At 32.9% G+C, this 20367-nt stretch overlaps 3 protein-coding genes across 3 annotated transcripts; 2 read left to right on the plus strand and 1 right to left on the minus strand.

Moving 5' to 3' along the window:
- Positions 1-2858: 2858 nt before the first annotated feature.
- On the plus strand, positions 2859-5952 carry LOC118053390 (laccase-2). Its single transcript, XM_035064638.2, has 6 exons — positions 2859-3088; positions 3191-3342; positions 3481-3725; positions 3830-3958; positions 4444-5406; positions 5533-5952. The coding sequence occupies exons 1-6, from the start codon at positions 2966-2968 to the stop codon at positions 5661-5663; spliced, it is 1743 nt and encodes a 580-aa protein (XP_034920529.1). The 5' UTR covers positions 2859-2965; the 3' UTR covers positions 5664-5952.
- Positions 5953-13628: 7676 nt separating this feature from the next.
- LOC118053392 (vestitone reductase) lies at positions 13629-15315 on the plus strand. Its single transcript, XM_035064639.2, has 4 exons — positions 13629-13840; positions 14066-14593; positions 14668-14863; positions 14958-15315. Exons 1-4 carry the CDS (start codon positions 13720-13722, stop codon positions 15097-15099), a joined length of 987 nt encoding a protein of 328 aa, XP_034920530.1. The 5' UTR covers positions 13629-13719; the 3' UTR covers positions 15100-15315.
- A 1552-nt stretch (positions 15316-16867) lies between these two features.
- On the minus strand, positions 16868-18980 carry LOC118053393 (protein FAR-RED-ELONGATED HYPOCOTYL 1-LIKE). The gene is made up of 3 exons (XM_035064640.2): positions 18820-18980; positions 17358-18031; positions 16868-17221 (listed from the first exon to the last, which is right to left on the minus strand). The coding sequence occupies exons 1-3, from the start codon at positions 18855-18857 to the stop codon at positions 17148-17150; spliced, it is 786 nt and encodes a 261-aa protein (XP_034920531.1). The 5' UTR covers positions 18858-18980; the 3' UTR covers positions 16868-17147.
- Positions 18981-20367: the final 1387 nt, after the last annotated feature.

Here is a 20367-nt window from a genome sequence, read left to right on the forward strand (position 1 = left end):
TTAATAGAATAAAGTACAATGGTATTATGGTATCAGATATTATAGTTTTTCACTAGCTTAAAGTTATCGAGTTACATATGATATTGTGGCATCACTGGCATCACGTTTTTTAAGATGGTGAGGCCTAGCTATAACATGCCCTGTGTGTACATTTTTAATTGTTTTTATATATATATAAAAATATTTATTTTTTACAATATTTTTAATATGTGTAACCTTAAATAATTTTTTTTCTTTTATTTTATTCAATAAATTTTATATATATCGATTTCTATTGTAAATTTATTTTTATAAATAAATCCACTAAACACAACCTGATAAATGATTCGTGTTGATATATTAAATATCTTGATTTATATTGGCATCATAATATTTTCAATTATCTTTTTTTTCATTGTTAATTTTTTTTTATTTACACAATTATTCATGATTTATTTGATTGAATGCGTTTGATTTATATTTATGCTTTTTTATCTAAAAAAAAAATTAGTTTGAAGATTCTACATGTTCAAGTTTGTCATCATGTATTGATGTTTACAATTTGATTTTTATTCTTATAATGTCTACTTTTTTCCCTTAATTTTTTTATAAAAATTTTTATTATTTTTAATTTTACCCTTCAATCCAGGTTGATAATACATTATTTATTTTTTCCTTCAATTTTGATCCTTATATATATATATATATATATATATATATATATATATATATATATATATGTTTTCCCATATGATATCATTGTGTCTCTTTTTCTTTTTCTTTTTCTTTTCTTCACATGATTCAAATAAATTCAACTTATTTAGTTAGTTGGGAATATAATCCAAGCTATTAATTATTATTTTTTAAAAAATCATTAAATGATTTAAATATTTGATTAAAAAAATAATGTAGACCCACAGCATGATGACATAGGATGTGTTTATAGACCACTGAATGACATGCATCCCCCAAACTCAGGTTTGGGTCATCTGAATTTGTATGATTGCTTTTGTCGCGAAGAGTAATGAAATGACATCTTAAACCCTTAAACAATTCAGCCATTCAAAACCCAATCCTAATTAGAGCGAGCTAGCTAGCTAGGGCAGACATCATTTTCCATTCAGTTCACACATCCTTCTCCTCCAGAGAGTTGCCAGAAAGCAACTTCACCTACAAAACATTCCAAGTACGGATCGATGGTTTTGGTTGTGGTCTTCTGCTTTTAGCTAGATCTTGAACTCATTGATCAAACACGAGGGTTCACAGGTGACCCAAGATAATGATGCTGATAATTGAGTTATATAATATTGACTAGGAAATGCTGGACGTGAACCTAATTCTATATATATATATATATATATATATTATATATATATATATATATATATATATATATATCATTAATTGCGTACATGAAAATCATCGTGTCATTATATATGATGAATATAATATTCCTTAGTTTCAAAGACAGGATAGGTAGAGTATTCTCTCCGGGAAAAAGAAACAGAAAAAAAGAAGAGGGAACAGGTAGAGAAAGGCCCAAGAATATCAAGTGAAGAGAAGTGACTAAGTGGCTAGCTCGTACCTGCAAGGGTTTCAACTAACCAGCTGCTCTAGAAAGCTACAGTCTCACCATAAACGCTTGAATTATGGTGAATGGAAGGAAGTCAATGGAAGGCAGTGTATGGTAAATTAATTGAAAAGGTAAAGTGACTAAGAAAACTCACATGTTTACTCTAGGAACATTGCTGTACGAAGTTGTTTCTATCCAATTAATCACCTTTGTAATATATCATTAATTATAAGTGAAAAGTACTTATCATATAATTTCCATGCTTGGGGGAAAAGCAGCCATTTATAGATTGAGATTTGATCGCGGAATTTAACCTAAAACAAGCTAAAGGCCTAATAATTAAGGATCGCATCAATAATCATGCAATTTATAAGATTTTTACAAGACATTATCCATGTTTTTGGATTCTTTATTGAGTTGAGAGTTTTAACGAGTTCCTTTATGCAACTTCGAAATGCAATAAATACAATCTTTTAATTAAACATTTGAACAAGGGGTGTTGGTTTCAAGTTAGGAGTTGGCTTTCTACTCTCGTCGTTTTCATACTTGAATTTAAGTGGAAGTTACGATAAAAAATTACAAGGAAAATGTAAAATTCTCAAAACTATGCACTCATACTCTGACAAGAACAAAGATATTCAAATTAAGGTAAGCTTTGTGTGTGTGTGCGTGCGTGCGTGTGTGATAGAGAGAGAGTAACGTACTGCAATACATACTCATGTTGGCTTCATCAAGTTTGCAGTGTTTCTCTTTAACAAAATCACAACAGTTATTACCTCACATCAAGAAAGTTGGTCTGGCGGGTATTTCTAAATAATTTTTTTATTTGTTACAATTTTTTTTTTAATAAAATCATCTTTCGAACAATAAAACTATACACTCATATATTCTCTGGGAGGCATTGGATAATAAATAAAACGCACAAATATATGTGATTTATATCGACTCTGCTCATCGATCTATGGATTGGCATGAACCTTGTTGAGAGAGAGCATAAGGTTAATTCTTTCTGTTAAATTTATTAATGGTTTATTTTGTTGTTGCAGTAGTCTACTTCATGTGATTAGAACGATGCAATAAGGAAAGGTTATTCTGGTAATCAGGATTTAAATAGATAGTTAATGAAAAATCTTACTTTATGAACACTCTAAAATTCAGCTCAACCAAGAAAAGCAAAGCATAGGAGACAAGTGTGACCACCTCAACTATCACCTGAAGTGATCAATGAAGCTCCTTAATTAATCTTCCTTCCCTCGCATCACCTAATCTCTTTCTCTATATCTATATAATACGTGTCAATTGGTATCTCCATACATTCTTCACCCGTTGGCTAGCTTCCTCCTCCTCCAATTTCTTCCGTACCAAACAGTGTGTGAGAGACATATTTCAAGAGAAAGCAGAGAAAGGTCCGAAATGGGCAACTCTCCGCGTCCTACAGTATTGCCTTCAATGGCAGCTCTGCAGCTCTTGTGTTTTTTCATTTTCTCTTTAGTGCCGGACTTTGCAGGGGCCATAACAAGGCAGTACACGTTCAATGTACATAAATCTTTAACACTTCGGTTTCAAAGTTTTTTTGGCCAATTCTCTCCCCCTATTCTAATTTGTTTCATTTATTTTTCCTGATATGATTAATAAAAGATCACACACAAGAATTTTACGAGATTATGCCACACAAGGAGCCTGGTGACAGTAAATGGAAAGTTCCCAGGTCCTCGCCTGGTAGCAAGGGAAGGTGATCAAGTTCTAGTTAAGGTGGTCAATCATGTTGCTGAAAATATTACCATTCACTGGTATGAATATGTATAGTCTACCATACAGTTCAATCAATTTATAAGTTATTGCATTATATATATCTATGTGGCTTCGAGGTATTGGAAATTACGGCCGAGGCATTATCTTTAATATGATTATTGTGAATGAGGGAACAGGCATGGAGTAAGGCAGCTAACAAGCGGATGGGCAGATGGTCCAGCTTACGTAACACAATGTCCCATACAAACTGGCCAGGCATATACGTACAATTTCACCATCACTGGGCAGAGAGGAACACTCTTGTGGCATGCTCACATTTCATGGCTAAGATCATCACTCTATGGACCCATTATTATTCTACCAAAGCTCAACGAGTCCTACCCATTTAAGAAACCCTACAAGGAAATCCCCGTTCTTTTTGGTAACTAATTAATTAATTAGCATATCAATGTATTATTCTTTTTCTCTCCCTGAATTTTAAGCTATGCAACAGAGAATAGATCTCTAATGAATTTGGGATTACAGGAGAATGGTTTAATGTAGACCCAGAAGCTGTAATTGCCCAGGCTCTTCAGACCGGGGCAGGTCCAAATGTTTCAGATGCGTACACCATCAATGGCCTTCCAGGGCCTTTATACAATTGTTCTGCTAAAGGTAAAATATCACTTGATGATGATAAGTAGTGACTGCGCCGGCCATTTCCGGTTTTTTTTAAGATTTTGCAAGGGAGAAATGCGGTTGATATTACCACCTACAACATGCAATAGTGTAAAGTTGCAAGAGAAAGGTCAGAATTAAGGGCATGTTACGCATGCACCATATAGTTTTCTTTTTTTTTAATCTAATAAACAGAACATAATTAACATTAATGAATATAGTTAATAATTAGAATTATTATCTTTAATCTGGATTAGTTGCAATACTATCGTCAATGGGCAAATTAAGATATCTGTTGGATGGAGTGTAGCATTCAACCATGCTAGAAACGGCATTCATAATCTACGTAAATCATAATACGGATGTCATTTTCTTTTTTAAGGTGTGATCGGGATTTTATTAAAAACAAAATAAAAACTGAATTTTCAAAGAAATTGAATTTTGAGATATCTAAAATAATTATCAACGTGGCCTTCGCGCAGATACATACAAACTGAAGGTAAAGCCGGGAAAAACCTACCTTCTCCGACTAATCAACGCTGCACTCAACGACGAGCTCTTTTTCAGCATTGCGAACCACACTCTCACCGTCGTTGAAGCTGATGCTGTTTATGTCAAGCCTTTTGAGGCTGACACGCTCCTCATCAGTCCAGGCCAAACTACAAATGTTCTACTCAAAACCAAGCCACATCTCCCTAATGCAACCTTTTACATGTTTGCCGGTCCTTATTTCTCAGGCGTGGGGACCTTTGACAACTCTACCACTGCTGGTGTCCTGGTTTATAAGCATCCATCTAGTAACAATCACTTGAAAAAGCTTCCTACACTCAAGCCAACTCTGCCACCATTCAATGCTACTGGCTTTGTTGCGAATTTCACCAAGAAATTCCGTAGCTTAGCCAACGCTAAATTTCCAGCTAATGTGCCACAAACAGTGGACAGGAAATTCTTCTTCACTGTGGGACTTGGGACTAACCCGTGCCCTAAAAATACAACCTGTCAGGGACCAAGTAATAATACGAAATTTGCTGCTTCGGTTAACAATGTTTCATTTGTATTACCCTCTGTAGCTCTTCTGCAATCCTACTTCTTCGGACAGTCAAATGGTGTCTTCACCTCCGATTTTCCTCAGAACCCAACAACACCATTCAATTATACGGGGACTCCACCAAATAATACTATGGTCAGCAATGGCACAAAAGCAGTGGTGTTAACATTCAACACGAGCGTGGAGCTGGTAATGCAGGGCACAAGCATCCTCGGTGCCGAAAGTCACCCACTCCATCTGCATGGCTTTAATTTCTTTGTGGTTGGACAAGGTTTTGGCAACTACGATCCCAACAAAGATCCTTCCAATTTTAATCTGGTCGACCCCATGGAAAGGAACACGGCGGGAGTTCCGGCTGGTGGCTGGATCGCTATTCGCTTCCTAGCGGACAATCCAGGTGCGTTATGCTAATTAATGTAGCATAATTCTTGTATTTTATTTTATTTTTTTGAGAATTACTTAACTTGAATCTTTAAAATTCTTGATCGACGACAATATTGATTTTGTGTAAACTTGTGATCAGGGGTGTGGTTCATGCACTGCCATCTTGATGTGCACACTAGCTGGGGGCTACGAATGGCATGGGTAGTCTTGGATGGGCCCCAACCGAATCAAAAAATACCACCACCACCGTCAGATCTTCCAAAGTGCTGATTGTGGCTGATCACTGGTCGGCATACCATCATTTGTGAATTCTTGTTTTTAATGCCTTGGAACTTAAAAATTATGAGATTTTTTTTTTAGCATAGGGGAGAAGGCGAGGCTGGTAAAATTGAGAAAAAGAAAAGAAAGTAAGGTGTTTGCCTTGTTTGTTTGTGACTTGTTGCTAGTGGGTGTGGTCGAGAGTCAAATTAAAACTGAGATTCGAAAGAGCAGCTCAGTTGTAAGCATCGAATGGATTATTCACGTTTATCAATAATATTTATTGCACTGTTTTTTTTTTTTTGGCGTTTTAAAATTATTTTAAAAAAATTTATTTTTTTTATTTTTTATTTCAAATTAATTTTTTTAGTGTTTTTAAAAAATTTTAATGCGCTAATTCTAAAAATAATTTTTTAAAATTAAAAAAAATATATATTATTTTAATACATTTATAAATAAAAAACTAATTAAAATTACACTTCCAAATATACCTATTAAACTTTCCCTCTTATAATGACTATTTTGCTTTAATTTTAACTAAAGCTGAGTCCTGACAGGCTTAAATTCTTGAATTGCCATTGGTCAGTCAAAGAAATTAAGAAAAACCCCGCTCAAGTTTTTTTGCAAAAATTTTAAGATTGATCATGCATATTTCCATTACTTTACAATTTGGTTCTATTTCTTTGAATTTTGTCTTTCCACAGCAATCTCAAACCATAGCTCATTAAATGAGACCCCACTCAAGTTTTAAAATTTGACAAAAAATCTCTAGATCTACAAAACACATGAAGATAAGAGACAATCAAACCCCGGAACATCAAAAACAATGTATAAAATGATGCAATTGAAGAAAAAAAAATGCTGAGGACCAAAATGGAGGGAAAAAAAAGGCAATCATTAGAAATACTAAAATGAGCCTAATGAACAGGAAACGAAGAATTAATGTCCAGCATGTTTTAGCTGGGATGGAATAATACTAAAAATCTAAGTTGCGAGCATGTGATATGTGTCAATTTTTATAGTGACACTAACCGATAAAAATATTAAACACAGAGGCTATAGTTAAAAAAAATGCAATTAGTTTTTTTTATGGTTTTTATAAAAAATTAATTCTAGAAAAGTAAATAATTTTTTTTAGTCTTAGAAGTGTCATAAAACTGAATTGAAAAATATTTTTTAATATTTAATTATATCATGTAAAATAAGATAGAAAATAAATTATTAATATTTAAATATTTATTTCAAGTTTTTTTTTTTTTTAAATAAAGATCAAAGTTAATAAATGAAAAGGTTGAAGAAAGATGAGATTGCAAAAAAAATTCATTTTATAAAATTATTTTAAATAAAAAAATAATAAATTGAGAGAAAAATTTGATAAATAAAAAAAATTAAAAAATTAAAAAATTAAAAAAATTAATTTCATAAATACTTTCCAATAAAATAAATATCAATAAAAAAATAATAACTAAATCTGATAAATAAAAAAAATTGAATTATAAAAAAAATAACAAGAAAAAATAAATAATAATAAAAAAATAAAAATCAAATTTAATATAAAAAATCAAATTCTAAAAAACAAAATTAAAAAATAAATAAATCAAAAGGTGATTTAAATTAAACATCTGGAAACAGCCTGTTTTTTTTTATTATTGCATTTTAATCTGAGAAAGTCATTATCACAACCAATCAGCTTGAAGCACGGCTTAAATAGGACATATACACTAGGAGAGAAGATGCACATCCTAGCTTTATTGACAATTGAAGTTCAAGATTAAGATATACAGATAGCCATAAAACATAACCTCCTTCTCCTGGTGTTTTGTTTAAAGAATTAGGGAGACATTAATTTGAGTTGATTAAGAAAGTAAAAAAATGGAAGAAATTGGAGAAGGCTTGGATGGGCCACATGGTGCTAGAAGCAAATAAGATGGTACAGCATAAGAGGAAAACAAAATTTCTTGTTCCATGAAGGCAAGGTTGGTTACCTGCATAAAGCTCCTTGTCCGATACTGTGTACTAGGAGGACTATGGCTGGTGATGATGACGGGAGAGGTTTAGTTGATCATTCATATGCAGAAAAAAGGAAGCAACAACAGAGCATTTATGCAGTACCAGAAGCAAGAGTTATGCACGTCGGAGGGGAATTGATGCGCATGAAAAAATAGTCTACGGATCAAAAACCCTCCGCCTCCTAGGGTTTGAAGTCTGATGGAGTAATTATTTCCCCATCTCATCGTGAGCCAAGGAATTCATATTTTGGGGTGAAGAGTTTAGATATAAACCAATCAATATCCGAACGTAAGAAGCAGCCCCAAAACCAGAGCTTTGTGCTAATTTTCATGGTTTCTTTCATCAATTTGATCCATGCAAATTTGTGATCTGCCCACTTCAGAAATCTTTAAAAAAATCAACGGGGTCTAAGCAAAACCACGGCTGCTAAACTTGTTAGTCGTTGCCCATCCCTCCCTTGGTGGATCCTGCAAAATGTGAAGCTCCAGCAGCAGCTGTTAAAAAAAAAAAGTGTCTAAATCCTAGCTATTCAGTGAATTTCTCTAGAGTGAAAATTAAGAAGGGGCGTAGTGATTCAATTCTGAGCTTTTCTATACCACCAGATCCTGCCATTCAAATTTTATTAATTTTTAGGATCATGACAGAATTTTGTCATGTGAACAGAGTTTGTCATGTGAACAGAGCACAAGAGAGAAATAGCTTTCATTTAGCAACCCTGTAGACTTTGAAAACAAAGAACCTGAGGAAGTAGTAACCAAGAGAACAATTGATGGAGCATCAGGAATCTTGAGGGCTTGCTTGAATTCAAAGACAGTGAAGCGATTTGTGTACACTTCTAGTCTGTCAGCAAAAGAGTTTCATGAGAGTGGTGTGGACATCATGGATGAGGGTTTTTGGAGCGATGTAGATGACATTAAATCCTGAAATTAACTTCTTCAGGGGTCCTTACGCTATTTCCAAATAAGACCCTGTGCAAATCGCGATCACCTTTTAATTTCCACACATTGAATGATGAACATGGCATGAACAGATTAGTGACTCGAGCTCCTTTTTCACATCCTCTTTCAAGTTCCTTTTTCACTTTAACGCATGAAACTTATTTCTTGTCTTTGTTGCATGATGCCTGACTCCAAACCATGAGATGCTTTTGTTGTATGACAGCGCCAATGACATCTGTCTTCGCTTTTTTCTAATAAAACATGGCTCTGCTGTGTTCATTTGCGAATGTTTTGTTTAAAACTTTCGATTCGGACTTTATGACTTTACCTTGTTTTGTGTGGATCATGTCATGTCATCCTACTTTTGCTGTTTTGCTTACTAATTCCTCGGTTGTTTCAGCATACATTATGAAAATTTCTTGCTTGCTTTTTCATGCATCTGTCTTCAGAGAATATTTCTGGCAATGAATATTATTTTTATAATGTTTTGCAGTACATGTGATAGGCTCACTTGACCTTTCTTCCTTTGACTACTCTAACCTAGGATATATATATATATATATATATATATATATATATATATATATATATATATATATATATATATTCTTCAAGAGAATGACAACTACTGTGCTAAATAGGTAAAACAGCCCATCATGTGCTGTTAAGAATAACTTGATTACCATTGATATTTCACTTACATTACTTGCAGAGAATAACATGTTTTTGTGTAGTTCACACACTTTTTGACCCTACCCATGACAATTAGCTGTGCTATATTTCAATCCAAAAGCAGATGCACAAACATAGGCATATATCATTTTCTATTTTGCCATTTTCAAATGAAAATACCAGGAGTGTAATAGATTTTTTGGTCAATACTGTGGAATCGAGGCCACAAGCCATTACTGCAAATCCTTTGTTACTTCCTTATATCATAACCTAATTTTTTTTTATGATTTTTGCATGTATAAATTTTATGGGAAGTTTGTAAATATCTATCCTAACCCAATTTTTAAGCAAATAATAAAAATTAAATATAGTTGACAATAGAGTTAAGACAATAAAATTTAAAGTTTATGGATGTAATTTGAGAGTTAATTGATCAATTTTGAAAGAATTAAAAGTTAAAGGTCAAATTGAACAATCCAAAAATTAAGGATTGTTTTGTAAATGGTGTTATAAGTTAGGGACTTAATTGAAATTAATCCAAAAGGGCAAAATTAAAAGAATTAATTAAGGATCAAATTGAATAATCCAGGAATAAGGACTGTTTTGTAAACAGTGTACCAATTTAGGGATTTAATTGAATTTAATCCAAAAGGGGCAAAATTAAAAGAAAATTTTAATTTCTTAGGGGTTCAATTGCCGAATTTTCAAAGTTCAGGGATCAAAATGACAATATCCATTGCTACTTGAAACGTCGTCGTTGCTGGTGGAATCCATTGCTGCCGAGACGTCGCTGTTGATGGTGGAACAGTCGTGTTCGTCTTCTCCATCCCGATTCCACAGGCTGAAGATCTGCAACGAAGTCATCGTGGACCACGTCTCTCGCCCACGATCTCGTTGGGGAAGGTAACAGTCCTGCAAAGACAGGACTGGTTAAGGGAAGTGGCTGGGAAGTCTACAAAAGGCAGAAAAAACCCAGAAAAACAGAAAAAATCAGACCAGAAAAACAAAGCAAACAAAACACAACCCAAAAATACAGAGTCAAGAACAGAAACATCAACCCAAAACAGAGAAAAGACAGAGTAAAAAACCAGAGAAAAACAGGGCATAAACCGAAAAATATATACACAAAAAAGGAGAGAAAGGAAGAAGGGAGTCACGGATCAGCGCTGTTTTCGTCCTTGCAAGAAAACAATTGATCACCGAACCATCGGCAGTCGAACCCACACCAGTGTTGCAAACTTCTTCACCATCTCCAGAAACAGAAAGTAATCGAACTCCACCAGCGTTGCAGCCTTCTTCGTAAATTTTGCTCTTTCGTGTTCAAATAACATTTGAACAGTGCGAAGGTAATTTAATTACCTTCGCACTATTGATGCACGCGTAAAATTGTTTCACGCGTGCATGTTTTTTTTTTTTACATCCGGGTCACTGGCTTGGGCCAGTGACCCAGGCCGGGCTGGCTGGGTCCAGCCCAGCCCATGTGGGCTGAGCTGGGCCCAGCCCAAAAATAAAAAATAAAAAAAAAAAAAATTGTGTATGTAAAAAAAATATAAATATGAATTTATTATTATTTTTATTTATTTATTGAAGCCAAAGTCAGAATAAAAATACCAATTCAAATTTATTTCATTTTATTTTATTTAGTTATATAAAAACTAAAAAATGTGCGTGCAAAAAAAAAATAACATAAGATAAAATAAAATAAATTTATTTGATATATTCACTGACGTCAGAGTCAGGAATAAAAAATACTAATGTAAATTTATTTTATTTTATTTTTATATAGCTACATAAAAATAAAAATAATGTGTATGCGTAAAAAATAAATTGATTTTTATTTGTTTATTCACTAATGCCAGAGTCAGGAATAAAAAAAAATGATGATTTAAATTTATTTATTTTGATACCTACGTAATATTTACCAACGCCAGAGTTAGAAATATCCGTAGTCGAATATTCACTAGCGTCAGAGTCAGAAATATTACACGCAAACAATCATAGTATAAACCAACAAAAATGTTAGCAATTAATGACAAAGATCAGCAATGCAGCCCGCCTTAGGCAAGACATTTAAGGGGTGATAATATTTTTTCTTTTACGTAACCAGTCTCGAATCATAGAATATCTATTGACCAGTTAGGGTTCCTAGTAACCGTAATACTAAGTAGCGACTCCTTAAACAAAGAATATCCCCGTTAAAAAACAGGATGCCAAAAATCCGTTCTTTTCAAAGATTTAATAAATTTTTATGGTCGTCTCGATGTCGGGTGCGACAATATCTATTAGAGTTTAATCTAAATTTTAAAAAACATACAAAAAAAATTTATTTATTTATTTTTAATATCAAGAATTATAATTTTATAACGTATTTTTAATATTAAAAAAATACAAAAAAATATATCTTGGGTTTAGAATAATTAGGCTTAATTCATGGAACCATTGTACATCTTGCCTGGGCACACCTGCTTTATTCAATATATAAACTAATAGTTAGAAAAATATAATAATAACTTAGTCGGACAAATTAAAAATACAGCTTATTTTAATTATAATGCGTTAAGAATGATATTATCCTCTCTCTATATAATTATTCCTTTTATGTTTACTTTGAACCTCAATTATAATTTCTAGTAACTAAAATAGTGGATAGAGACCCAAACATTTAAAATTATTTAAGAAGACTAATAATTCATTCTTCTTTCCTCACCATAAAATTCCTGATCCAGAATAATGACAGCCGAATTGCTGGACAAGTGCAACAACTCAGTTGACCAGAACGCTTCGTCTTTGATGGCTTCGTCCAAGGTATAATGGTTTGAAGAATTCTAGAAGAATTATGTTGTTAACTATGTGCAAAAGATGGCGAAAGAGTTCAATTGTTGTTAATAAAAAACTGAGACAATTCCCTGTCCATTTCATCAACCGGCCCGCTGCATCGTGTGGGTGATTTATGAGTTTATTTGAGTTTATTTAGTATTGGGATTGTTTTTGTGGTTATAATTTAAAAAATATAGTTTAATAAAAAATATTTTTTGTGAAGTTCGTTTTAAAATTTGATGTGTTTGGTTAAAGCTACAATTGAAATTATAATTGAAAAAAAAATAATTTTTTATATTTGATTAATATGTTTTTTGTATGAGATTTGATTGTAAAATTATATAAAAGGAAATACACACACATATAATGACAAAACATTATTATTTTATAATTATGATTATATAACGAATTGAATAATTTTTGTACATTAATAAAAAGTATTTCAGTGTCCCATCTAATTATTTGAAAAACATTATAATAAAAATGATATTAATTAAAGTAAAAACCAAAATTAGAATAAAAACATAAGTTAGTGATATTCCAAGTAATACAAATAAATGTAAAAATTATGAAAAAACAAACGAGTTTGAGGGGTAAAATAAAAAATTTGATCCTAAAAATATTCAAGTATTTTTAATGTTCAAGTAAAAATAAAATTACAACACAGCCCCTGCACAAAAAGTTTTTTTTTAAAAGGTTATTTTAGTAATACTATTATTAAAAAAAAAAAATTCAGTCACTTTTGACAAATAGTCTTCTCTCACAAACGAGGAATCCTGGCATGAAATTGTTCGCCCTCATATTCACGGCCATGACATCAATTGTGTGGCCATCATCCAAGGAAAGGGGAACCATCGTTTTTGTTGGTGACGCTGAATCTCGCCACTTGTCAAGAAGCTAGTTTTCCTGAAAACCTTCAAGTTAATGGCAGTAATTTGGGAACAGAGGGGAAGATGAGCGGCCAGGAAAGTTTTGCAATGTTAATTAAATTTATACAGAACACAGCAATGAAAAGCAATTCTAAATTGCTTTTCACTTACTGAGGTTCATCCTAATTTTGGAGTGGATCCACGTGAAAAAAAATAGAGTTAATATTAACTAAATTTAATTATTTAGTAGTGTAGTTATTGTTATTTTTTAAATAATTTTTGCGTATTAAAAATTTATGTTAATAATATTTTTTTATTTTTAAAAAATTATTTTTAACATTAGTATATAAAAATAATTTAAAAATACTAAATATATATTAATTTAAATTAAATAAAAAAAATTTAATTTTTTTAAAAACATTTTAAAACATAAAAACGAACAAACAGAGGCGTGCACCAGAGACTCAGAGCCCCCGCTTCTGCAATTTGAAGGGAAAATGATCGGAAAAGAAAAATCCAAGTGATTGTTTGAAAAGTCAAATAAATGACAGTTTTTGGTTCCTTGCACCGCTTTCGAAAATAACAATGAAGGGTTGACACGTTTCTTTCAATGGCTACATAAGCTAGCTAGAGATGGAAGAAGATTCACCACACACACCAAAAAAAAAAAAAAAAAAAACAGATTCACCACCACCACCATAATATTATTTGATTATCTGAACTCATCTTAATTTAGAGAGAGAGAGAGAGAGAGAGAGAGAGATGGAAGGAGAGAAAGGCAGAGTATGCGTTACAGGGGGGACTGGGTACGTAGCCTCGTGGCTGATCATGAAGCTCCTGGAGCAAGGCTACTCTGTTAACACGACTGTTAGACCTCACCCAGGTAAGTTTTCTATTTATTTCCTCTTATGTTAGGATTGATGAAAAACATAGGGAACAGCGCGCGGCAATTTCTTAACGCAAAAAAAACTATTAGCATTATGAAAAAATTCCCAATATCATAAAATTAATCCAATGAGAAATAGAAGGATTTTGCATGCTTGTAATAAAATAAAATAATAATTTAAAGATTTTCAATATATTAACTTCGTGTTGTATATGTGACCAGAACACAAGAGGGACGTTGGCTTCCTGACGAGTCTACCAGGAGGATCAGAGAGGCTAGAAATCTTCTATGCAGATTTAAGTGAACCCAGCGGCTTTGAAGTGGCTATTAAAGGATGTATTGGTGTCTTTCATGTAGCTTCCCCGACTCTAGATTTTGGAAATGGAGAACCTGAGGAAGTAGTTATCCAGCGAGCAACTGATGGAACATTAGGAATCTTGAAGGTTTGCTTGAACTCAAAGACAGTGAAGCGAGTTGTGTTGACTTCTAGTGCATCAGCGGTAGCTTTTAATGGCAGTGGTGTGGAGACGATGGATGAAGCTTACTGGAGCGATGTTGATTATATCAGAGCCTCAAACTTGCCCATAGGCCCTTACTTTGTTTCCAAAACTTTAACGGAGAAAAGAGCTCTTGAATTCGCACAAGAACATGGATTGGACCTTGTAACTTTAACCCCAGCCTACATTCATGGCCCCTTCATCTGTCCAAACATGCCCTCTTCAGTTCGCATTTCCTTGGCGATGGTGCTCGGTAGGTTCTCTTTTCCGAGCTTTTCTTCTATGGTGTTCTTCTGAAAGCTGTTGGCCTCACAGACATCGTTTCAGGTGATCGGGAACAGTACGGGTTACTCATTAACGCACCCATGGTACACATTGATGATGTGGCTAGGGCACATATTTTCCTCCTTGAATATCCTGAAGCAAAAGGGAGGTATATTTGTTCTAAAGACACTATAACAATTGAAGAGATGTCTGAATTTCTTTCTGCCAAGTATCCTGAGTACTCAATACCAACATTAGAGTGAGTAATTCTTATCCATTAATAATCCTGCAAATTTCTTCACTTGATCTTAAAATCCGAAAGTACGTACGTGCTAATGTTTCTTTTTCGGCAGATATTTGAAGGATGTTGAAGGCCATAAAAACCCTGGTTTATCCTCGAAGAAACTACTGGATTCTGGTTTCAAATTTAGGTATGGGCTTGAAGAGATGTTTGACGGGGCCATTCAATGCTGCAAAGAAAAGGGTCTTCTCTAGTTCCATGAATCTAGGACAAACTAGCCACTTGCCCATGTGCTCCTGCGAGGCGATTGTACGAAACCTGTTTTTATTCAATGTTGTAATAATGAAGATTTAATATCTTAATGAATCTCAACTACCTTATGGAATATTAGTTTTATCTAACATAAATAAATATTTGTAGGAGTTTCAATGGTCTAAATATTTAAGAAAAATGTATATCTTCTATTTAAATTTAGTCTCCTTGTTATCGCATTGTATTTCTTGATTGTTTTAACAAAAACATGCTTTTCAACGGTAAAAACCTAACATGATCTTAAAAATAAGTTTTAAAAAATATTAAAATAATATTTTAATACTTTATATGTGATTGGAAAAAAAAAAACTAATCAATGTGATACAATCATGTCAAAAGAATTTTAAAAAATAAAAATTTAATTTTAATGGAATATTCATGAGTTATTTTTATAGTGCATTTACATTAAAACTCAAAAACAAAAAAAACAAAAAAAAATATAAAAAAAAAGGTCCACATTCAAGTGTCTGGTCCCAATTGAAAAAAAAAAAGTGTGAGTAGGCCTGCTAGGCCGAGCTCACGTGTTTGGTCTTTTACAAAACAAAAAAGTTGATGATGCGTAGTTTATCAAAATAGATTTCAGCCACTAAAAAAGTAATTTAATAATCCATCTAGTTTTTTTGAATTCAAAATTACATTTTAACTCATTTGACCCATGAATACATAAGAAAAACGTTCGTGTTCTTAGAATATCAATGATCCAACTTTAAACATCTCTAAATTGGTTAAAAAACATAAAATTAAATTGAAAAAAAAAATATTTATCTTAATCCCAATCTACTTTTTCTGTAAGATAAACATCTAAACATTGATGATGCGGTTAGATCATATATCTTCCTCTTTGAATACCTTGAATTAAGCAAAAGGGAGGTATATTTGTTCTTCAGACAAGCTAACAAACGAAGAGATGAATAATCTTCTTTCTGCCAAGTACCCTGAGCGCCCAATACCAACATTGGAGGGAGTAATTCTTATCCTTCTCCCAACATTCCAATTTTAGTCTTGAAAATGTAAACAAGTTGTTTGATTTCGTTTTCTTGGCAGATATCTGAAGGAAGTTAAAAGTCTTGGCCATTAGACCCAACTACTGGATTCTGGTTTCGAATACTAAGTACGGGATTAACGACATGTTTGATGGAGCAATTCAATGATGCAAGGAAAAAGGTTCTCTCTGGTTCATACTAGGCCTCCATGAAAAAACTACATGTTCTCCGGTGTGTTCTAGTTGAACAAGAGCTGGATTCGTACTTACAGAATATCACTGACGTGGATTCTTCGGCCTCCGTGAAACCACCAATACAATTTTCAGTGTCAAATAGTGGAAACCAGAGACTGAAAAGGAATAAAATGAAGGCTTTATGGAAGATCCTGTTAGTGAGGCAACGTTGGTTATCTAAAGAATACTTCAATAAAATTTAAATAAACAAATGCCCACCATCATTTGCAAGCACGTATAAATGACATTTTTAATTTCGACATGCACTGCATAAAGCCTTCCATGACGCTTCTGCAGCCTGGGATCCCTCAATCACACCATATCAAGAAGTAATTTACGCAGAAAGGGATCCCATTAAGCACCAGTGGTAGAATAGTAACCTGCCACAGAACAGACCGGGGCTCGATTCTCGGCTGGTGCGACGATCTTCTTTTTGAACTGAATCAAGCACTGCATTAAGAAGTTGAGTTGTTTCCACGCAAATTCTCAATCCATTCGACCAACATGAGGATCCGTTAAGATTGACCTCGGTCAATATAATTACAGGTTTACAAATTGTATGATACAAGAACCATAGAGAAGCAGTAAACAGCTGTGTTCAGCAAGCAAACTAAGCTGGCTCAAAACATTGGAAGGAAAAGGGCATCGCTATATCTAAATTGAACCACTTACAATTATCCCATGCCAGAAAAAGGAAAGCTACTTCACATTTTGACTGGCACTCTAATCAGTCACAAGCAACAGATATGTTGTACTAAATACAAGTGTTCACTGTTACAGCATAAGCATGGAAAAGTACTGCTCAAATTCTTGATCAATGGTTGGTTTTCTGGGGCCTGATTGAGCTTCTGCTATCAAAGTAAATGACATCAAGTTAAATACAAATGCAGGTAAATACTATTCAAATTATGTTGTCATTCAAAAGATGGCATGGTTTGAACCCATGAATTTGCAAACCACAGGTATGCTGGCAAATTAAATTACCTTGGTTGACGGTCCATCCTTCAGATGAAAGGACATGCCCATTTAGATTCAACTCATTGGAATAGAGAATGTCATCAACTTCTTTATCTGTACATGGCTCAATGTTGTCGGTCCCAAACTCAGAGCAACTGTAATTTAAAGGGCTTTCAATTTCTAGGATGGGCTCTTCAAGATTCTGGTATCCTTGCAGTCCATCATAATGACAGCAATGATCATCCTCTTCTTCCACAAACACCAATTCCTCTTTTCCAGCATGTCTTGGAGCTGCAGCATTGTCTGGAGAATATTGCGTATCCTTGAGACTATTGCCCCAGTTATATGATGAAGTTGAGGGCCTGTCGGATGACCATATCTTTGAAACCTCCATCTCCAATTTAGCTTCGCCAGACACAGACATGGCAGAGTCAGAATCTCCAACAAAGCTATTGCTATCTTTAGGTGATTCAGGATCTGATCCTTCATCAATAGCCCGTCTTTCAGCATTTTCCTTGATTATGTGTGTGATTAAGTCTTTATCTTCTTGATTTTCTTCACATATTGTGGAATTTTTGAGAGGTAAGCGATGATCCCAGCATTTATGCTTTGAAATGGGCAAGCCTAATTGCTCATCCTGCAACTTCCTTTTCTTGTTTAAGCAAAACAATTTGGAGTTGGGTGCTTCTTTGAACTGGAAGCTGAAAGCAAAAGTGGAAAAAAAAAAAACGAACACCATACGACAAGTAAGAAGCTGTTTTTCTGATAATATGGACAAGAAGCAAAAGTACATGATCATCAATTTGGATAAAAATGCATACTAAGGAGATGAACAAGTTTCCATTATTGCTAACCACAAATACGAGAAGATGCTCAAAACATAATTCTCTCCTCTAATTCCATCTTATTACAGAGACTAGGTAAAAGCATTAGATTCATTTATTCATTAGAAACATCGACATAGTTTCAATCCTGTTCAATAATGTAAATTCTTTAAGCTTTCAAGTCCCAACAAATAATGCAAATGAATGGATTTTTGACAGAGAAGCTACAAACTAAGGAGACAGAAAATGAAACCTAGCCTTGAACCAAAACAAGCTGCCGCTAACCTTGTTATCTACATGTTTTATACATTTTCTCGTCCAGGATCATACAAAACAATCGCTGAATTTCTTTTAGCCGAAGAAAACAGGAAAAAAAAATAGCAAGGAATATTAAATACTATTCAATTGCGCCACCTTACTCTATATCTTTAGTAATTTTGTATAGAACTGCAAGAAATGTTTGAGATACTAGCTTAACTACTTCAATTTAAACAGTACTAAAAACTATTCCTTTGATGTTCAAACAATTAGCACATTTCAGCTGATTTACGCAACAATAAAAATCAAACCCCAAGTCTCAACATGCTTCCTTTACCAAATCCAAGTTTTCTTCCAAGAGAAATAGTGATTAAAAAGCAAGAGAACCAAAAATTCAGGAAGCAAACCTGTTAATCTCAGATGGGTCATCGCTATCTTCATCCATATCAGGCAGAGAGACAACGAAATGAGATGGGACTATGAGATTATAACTAATAGTGGTGATCCAACTGGATGCGCCACTATGGAGCGTGTCTTGCACGAACTAATAGGTTCCGGAGCTCTGGCATCTCTAAAAAGGTAACCGTGCTCTGCTTCGTGACACGGGTTAAATTTTTTTTAATATAAAAATATATTCAATTAATTATATAATTTTTTAAAAAAACAAAATTACTAATTAATTTGTTAATTCGAGTGAATTTAATAAACTTAATTAATGTAATATTATAAAAAATAAAATAATAAATAATAAAAAATATTAACGCTTATCAATATTATTAAAAAATACTTTTAAAATATTATTAAAAAAATTTAACAATATTATTTAATAACAAAGTAAAAATTGAATAAAAATGAGATAATATCATTAAAAAAAATGTGAAGCTTAATTAAAAGCAAAGAAAACGTTGAAGGACGAACTGAAAAAAAATTAAAAAAATAGATTAAAAAAATAACTCAAGTTAGCATGTTAAATTCATGATTCGATCATGAAATTAGAATAATCCTACACAAAAAAAATTGATCAAAAAAAATAGAGATCTATTATCAAGCAAACTGAATAATAAAAGGTGAGAATAAAAAAAAAAATCAATTTAAAAAAATATATCATAAAAAAACCTCAAGTTAACCTACATTCATGACTTAATAACCACACAAAAAAAAAATTATGAAACTTAGGGCCTGATAACTTAATGTTGAATGATAAGATTAAAAAAAATCATTTAAAAAAAAACCTTAAAAAAGATCGAAGTTACACCTGGGTAATTTTCAAGACCTGTGACTTAGATTATAAGACCAAGATTATCTCATAGAAGAAATATACATAAAAATCACAAAGCAAAATTCCTAATCGTCCAAGATTAAAAAAATAATAATAATAAAACTTAGAAGAATAATGATCAATTTGTATAAAATAAATAAGTAAAATAAAATTTTGATGGAAAAAATTGAAGAAACAAATCTTCAAAAAGTCTTAAAATAAAAACAAATAGTAATAATAATAAAAAGAGATCAAAATTGACACTAATACAAATTGATAGGACACATTTGATTTTTTGAAGGGCTGGCGTGAAATTCAAGGTGAGAAAAGAGAAAAAGAGGGAGGAAAAAAAAAAAGTTTCATCGTAGCTCAATTATTACTCTATTGTGCACTCACACCTAACCATAAAGAAGAGGATGGCACGACACTTTCAATGCCATCAGAGAAGGTGGCATTTGACTATTAGAAAAAGCCAAACACATTACCTAAAAAGTGTGGGCGTCTCCCATTTATTGGCGAGTACATGGCACGCGCTAGTAACTTTTATTTTTTTAATCATATTTATATTTATTAAAAGACTCACTTGTTTCTTATTTAAATTGATTATAACTAAAAAAACTGTAATAAAACGATGAAAGTGCTCCTGGGTATCAATTTTTATTTTTTTGCTTTTAAAAGTAATATAGTCCTTTCACTA

Source organism: Populus alba, chromosome 6 (assembly GCF_005239225.2).
Source record: "Populus alba chromosome 6, ASM523922v2, whole genome shotgun sequence".
Lineage (NCBI taxonomy): Eukaryota > Viridiplantae > Streptophyta > Magnoliopsida > Malpighiales > Salicaceae > Populus > Populus alba.

What these genes read in the sequence shown, in the direction of transcription:
- LOC118053390 (XM_035064638.2), top strand. Translation starts at nt 2,966, where the DNA reads ATGGGCAACTCTCCGCGTCCTACAGTATTGCCTTCAATGGCAGCTCTG. An exon ending in GGAAATCCCCGTTCTTTTTG is followed by an intron (nt 3,726 to 3,829) that starts GTAACTAATTAA and finishes TTGGGATTACAG; the next exon opens with GAGAATGGTTTAATGTAGAC. An exon ending in ATACAATTGTTCTGCTAAAG is followed by an intron (nt 3,959 to 4,443) that starts GTAAAATATCAC and finishes GCCTTCGCGCAG; the next exon opens with ATACATACAAACTGAAGGTA.
- LOC118053392 (XM_035064639.2), top strand. Translation starts at nt 13,720, where the DNA reads ATGGAAGGAGAGAAAGGCAGAGTATGCGTTACAGGGGGGACTGGGTAC. An exon ending in GACTGTTAGACCTCACCCAG is followed by an intron (nt 13,841 to 14,065) that starts GTAAGTTTTCTA and finishes ATATGTGACCAG; the next exon opens with AACACAAGAGGGACGTTGGC. An exon ending in TACTCAATACCAACATTAGA is followed by an intron (nt 14,864 to 14,957) that starts GTGAGTAATTCT and finishes CTTTTTCGGCAG; the next exon opens with ATATTTGAAGGATGTTGAAG.
- LOC118053393 (XM_035064640.2), bottom strand. Translation starts at nt 18,857, where the DNA reads ATGGATGAAGATAGCGATGACCCATCTGAGATTAACAG. An exon ending in GACCCATCTGAGATTAACAG is followed by an intron (nt 18,032 to 18,819) that starts GTTTGCTTCCTG and finishes TTTTGCTTTCAG; the next exon opens with CTTCCAGTTCAAAGAAGCAC. An exon ending in AGGATGGACCGTCAACCAAG is followed by an intron (nt 17,222 to 17,357) that starts GTAATTTAATTT and finishes CTTTGATAGCAG; the next exon opens with AAGCTCAATCAGGCCCCAGA.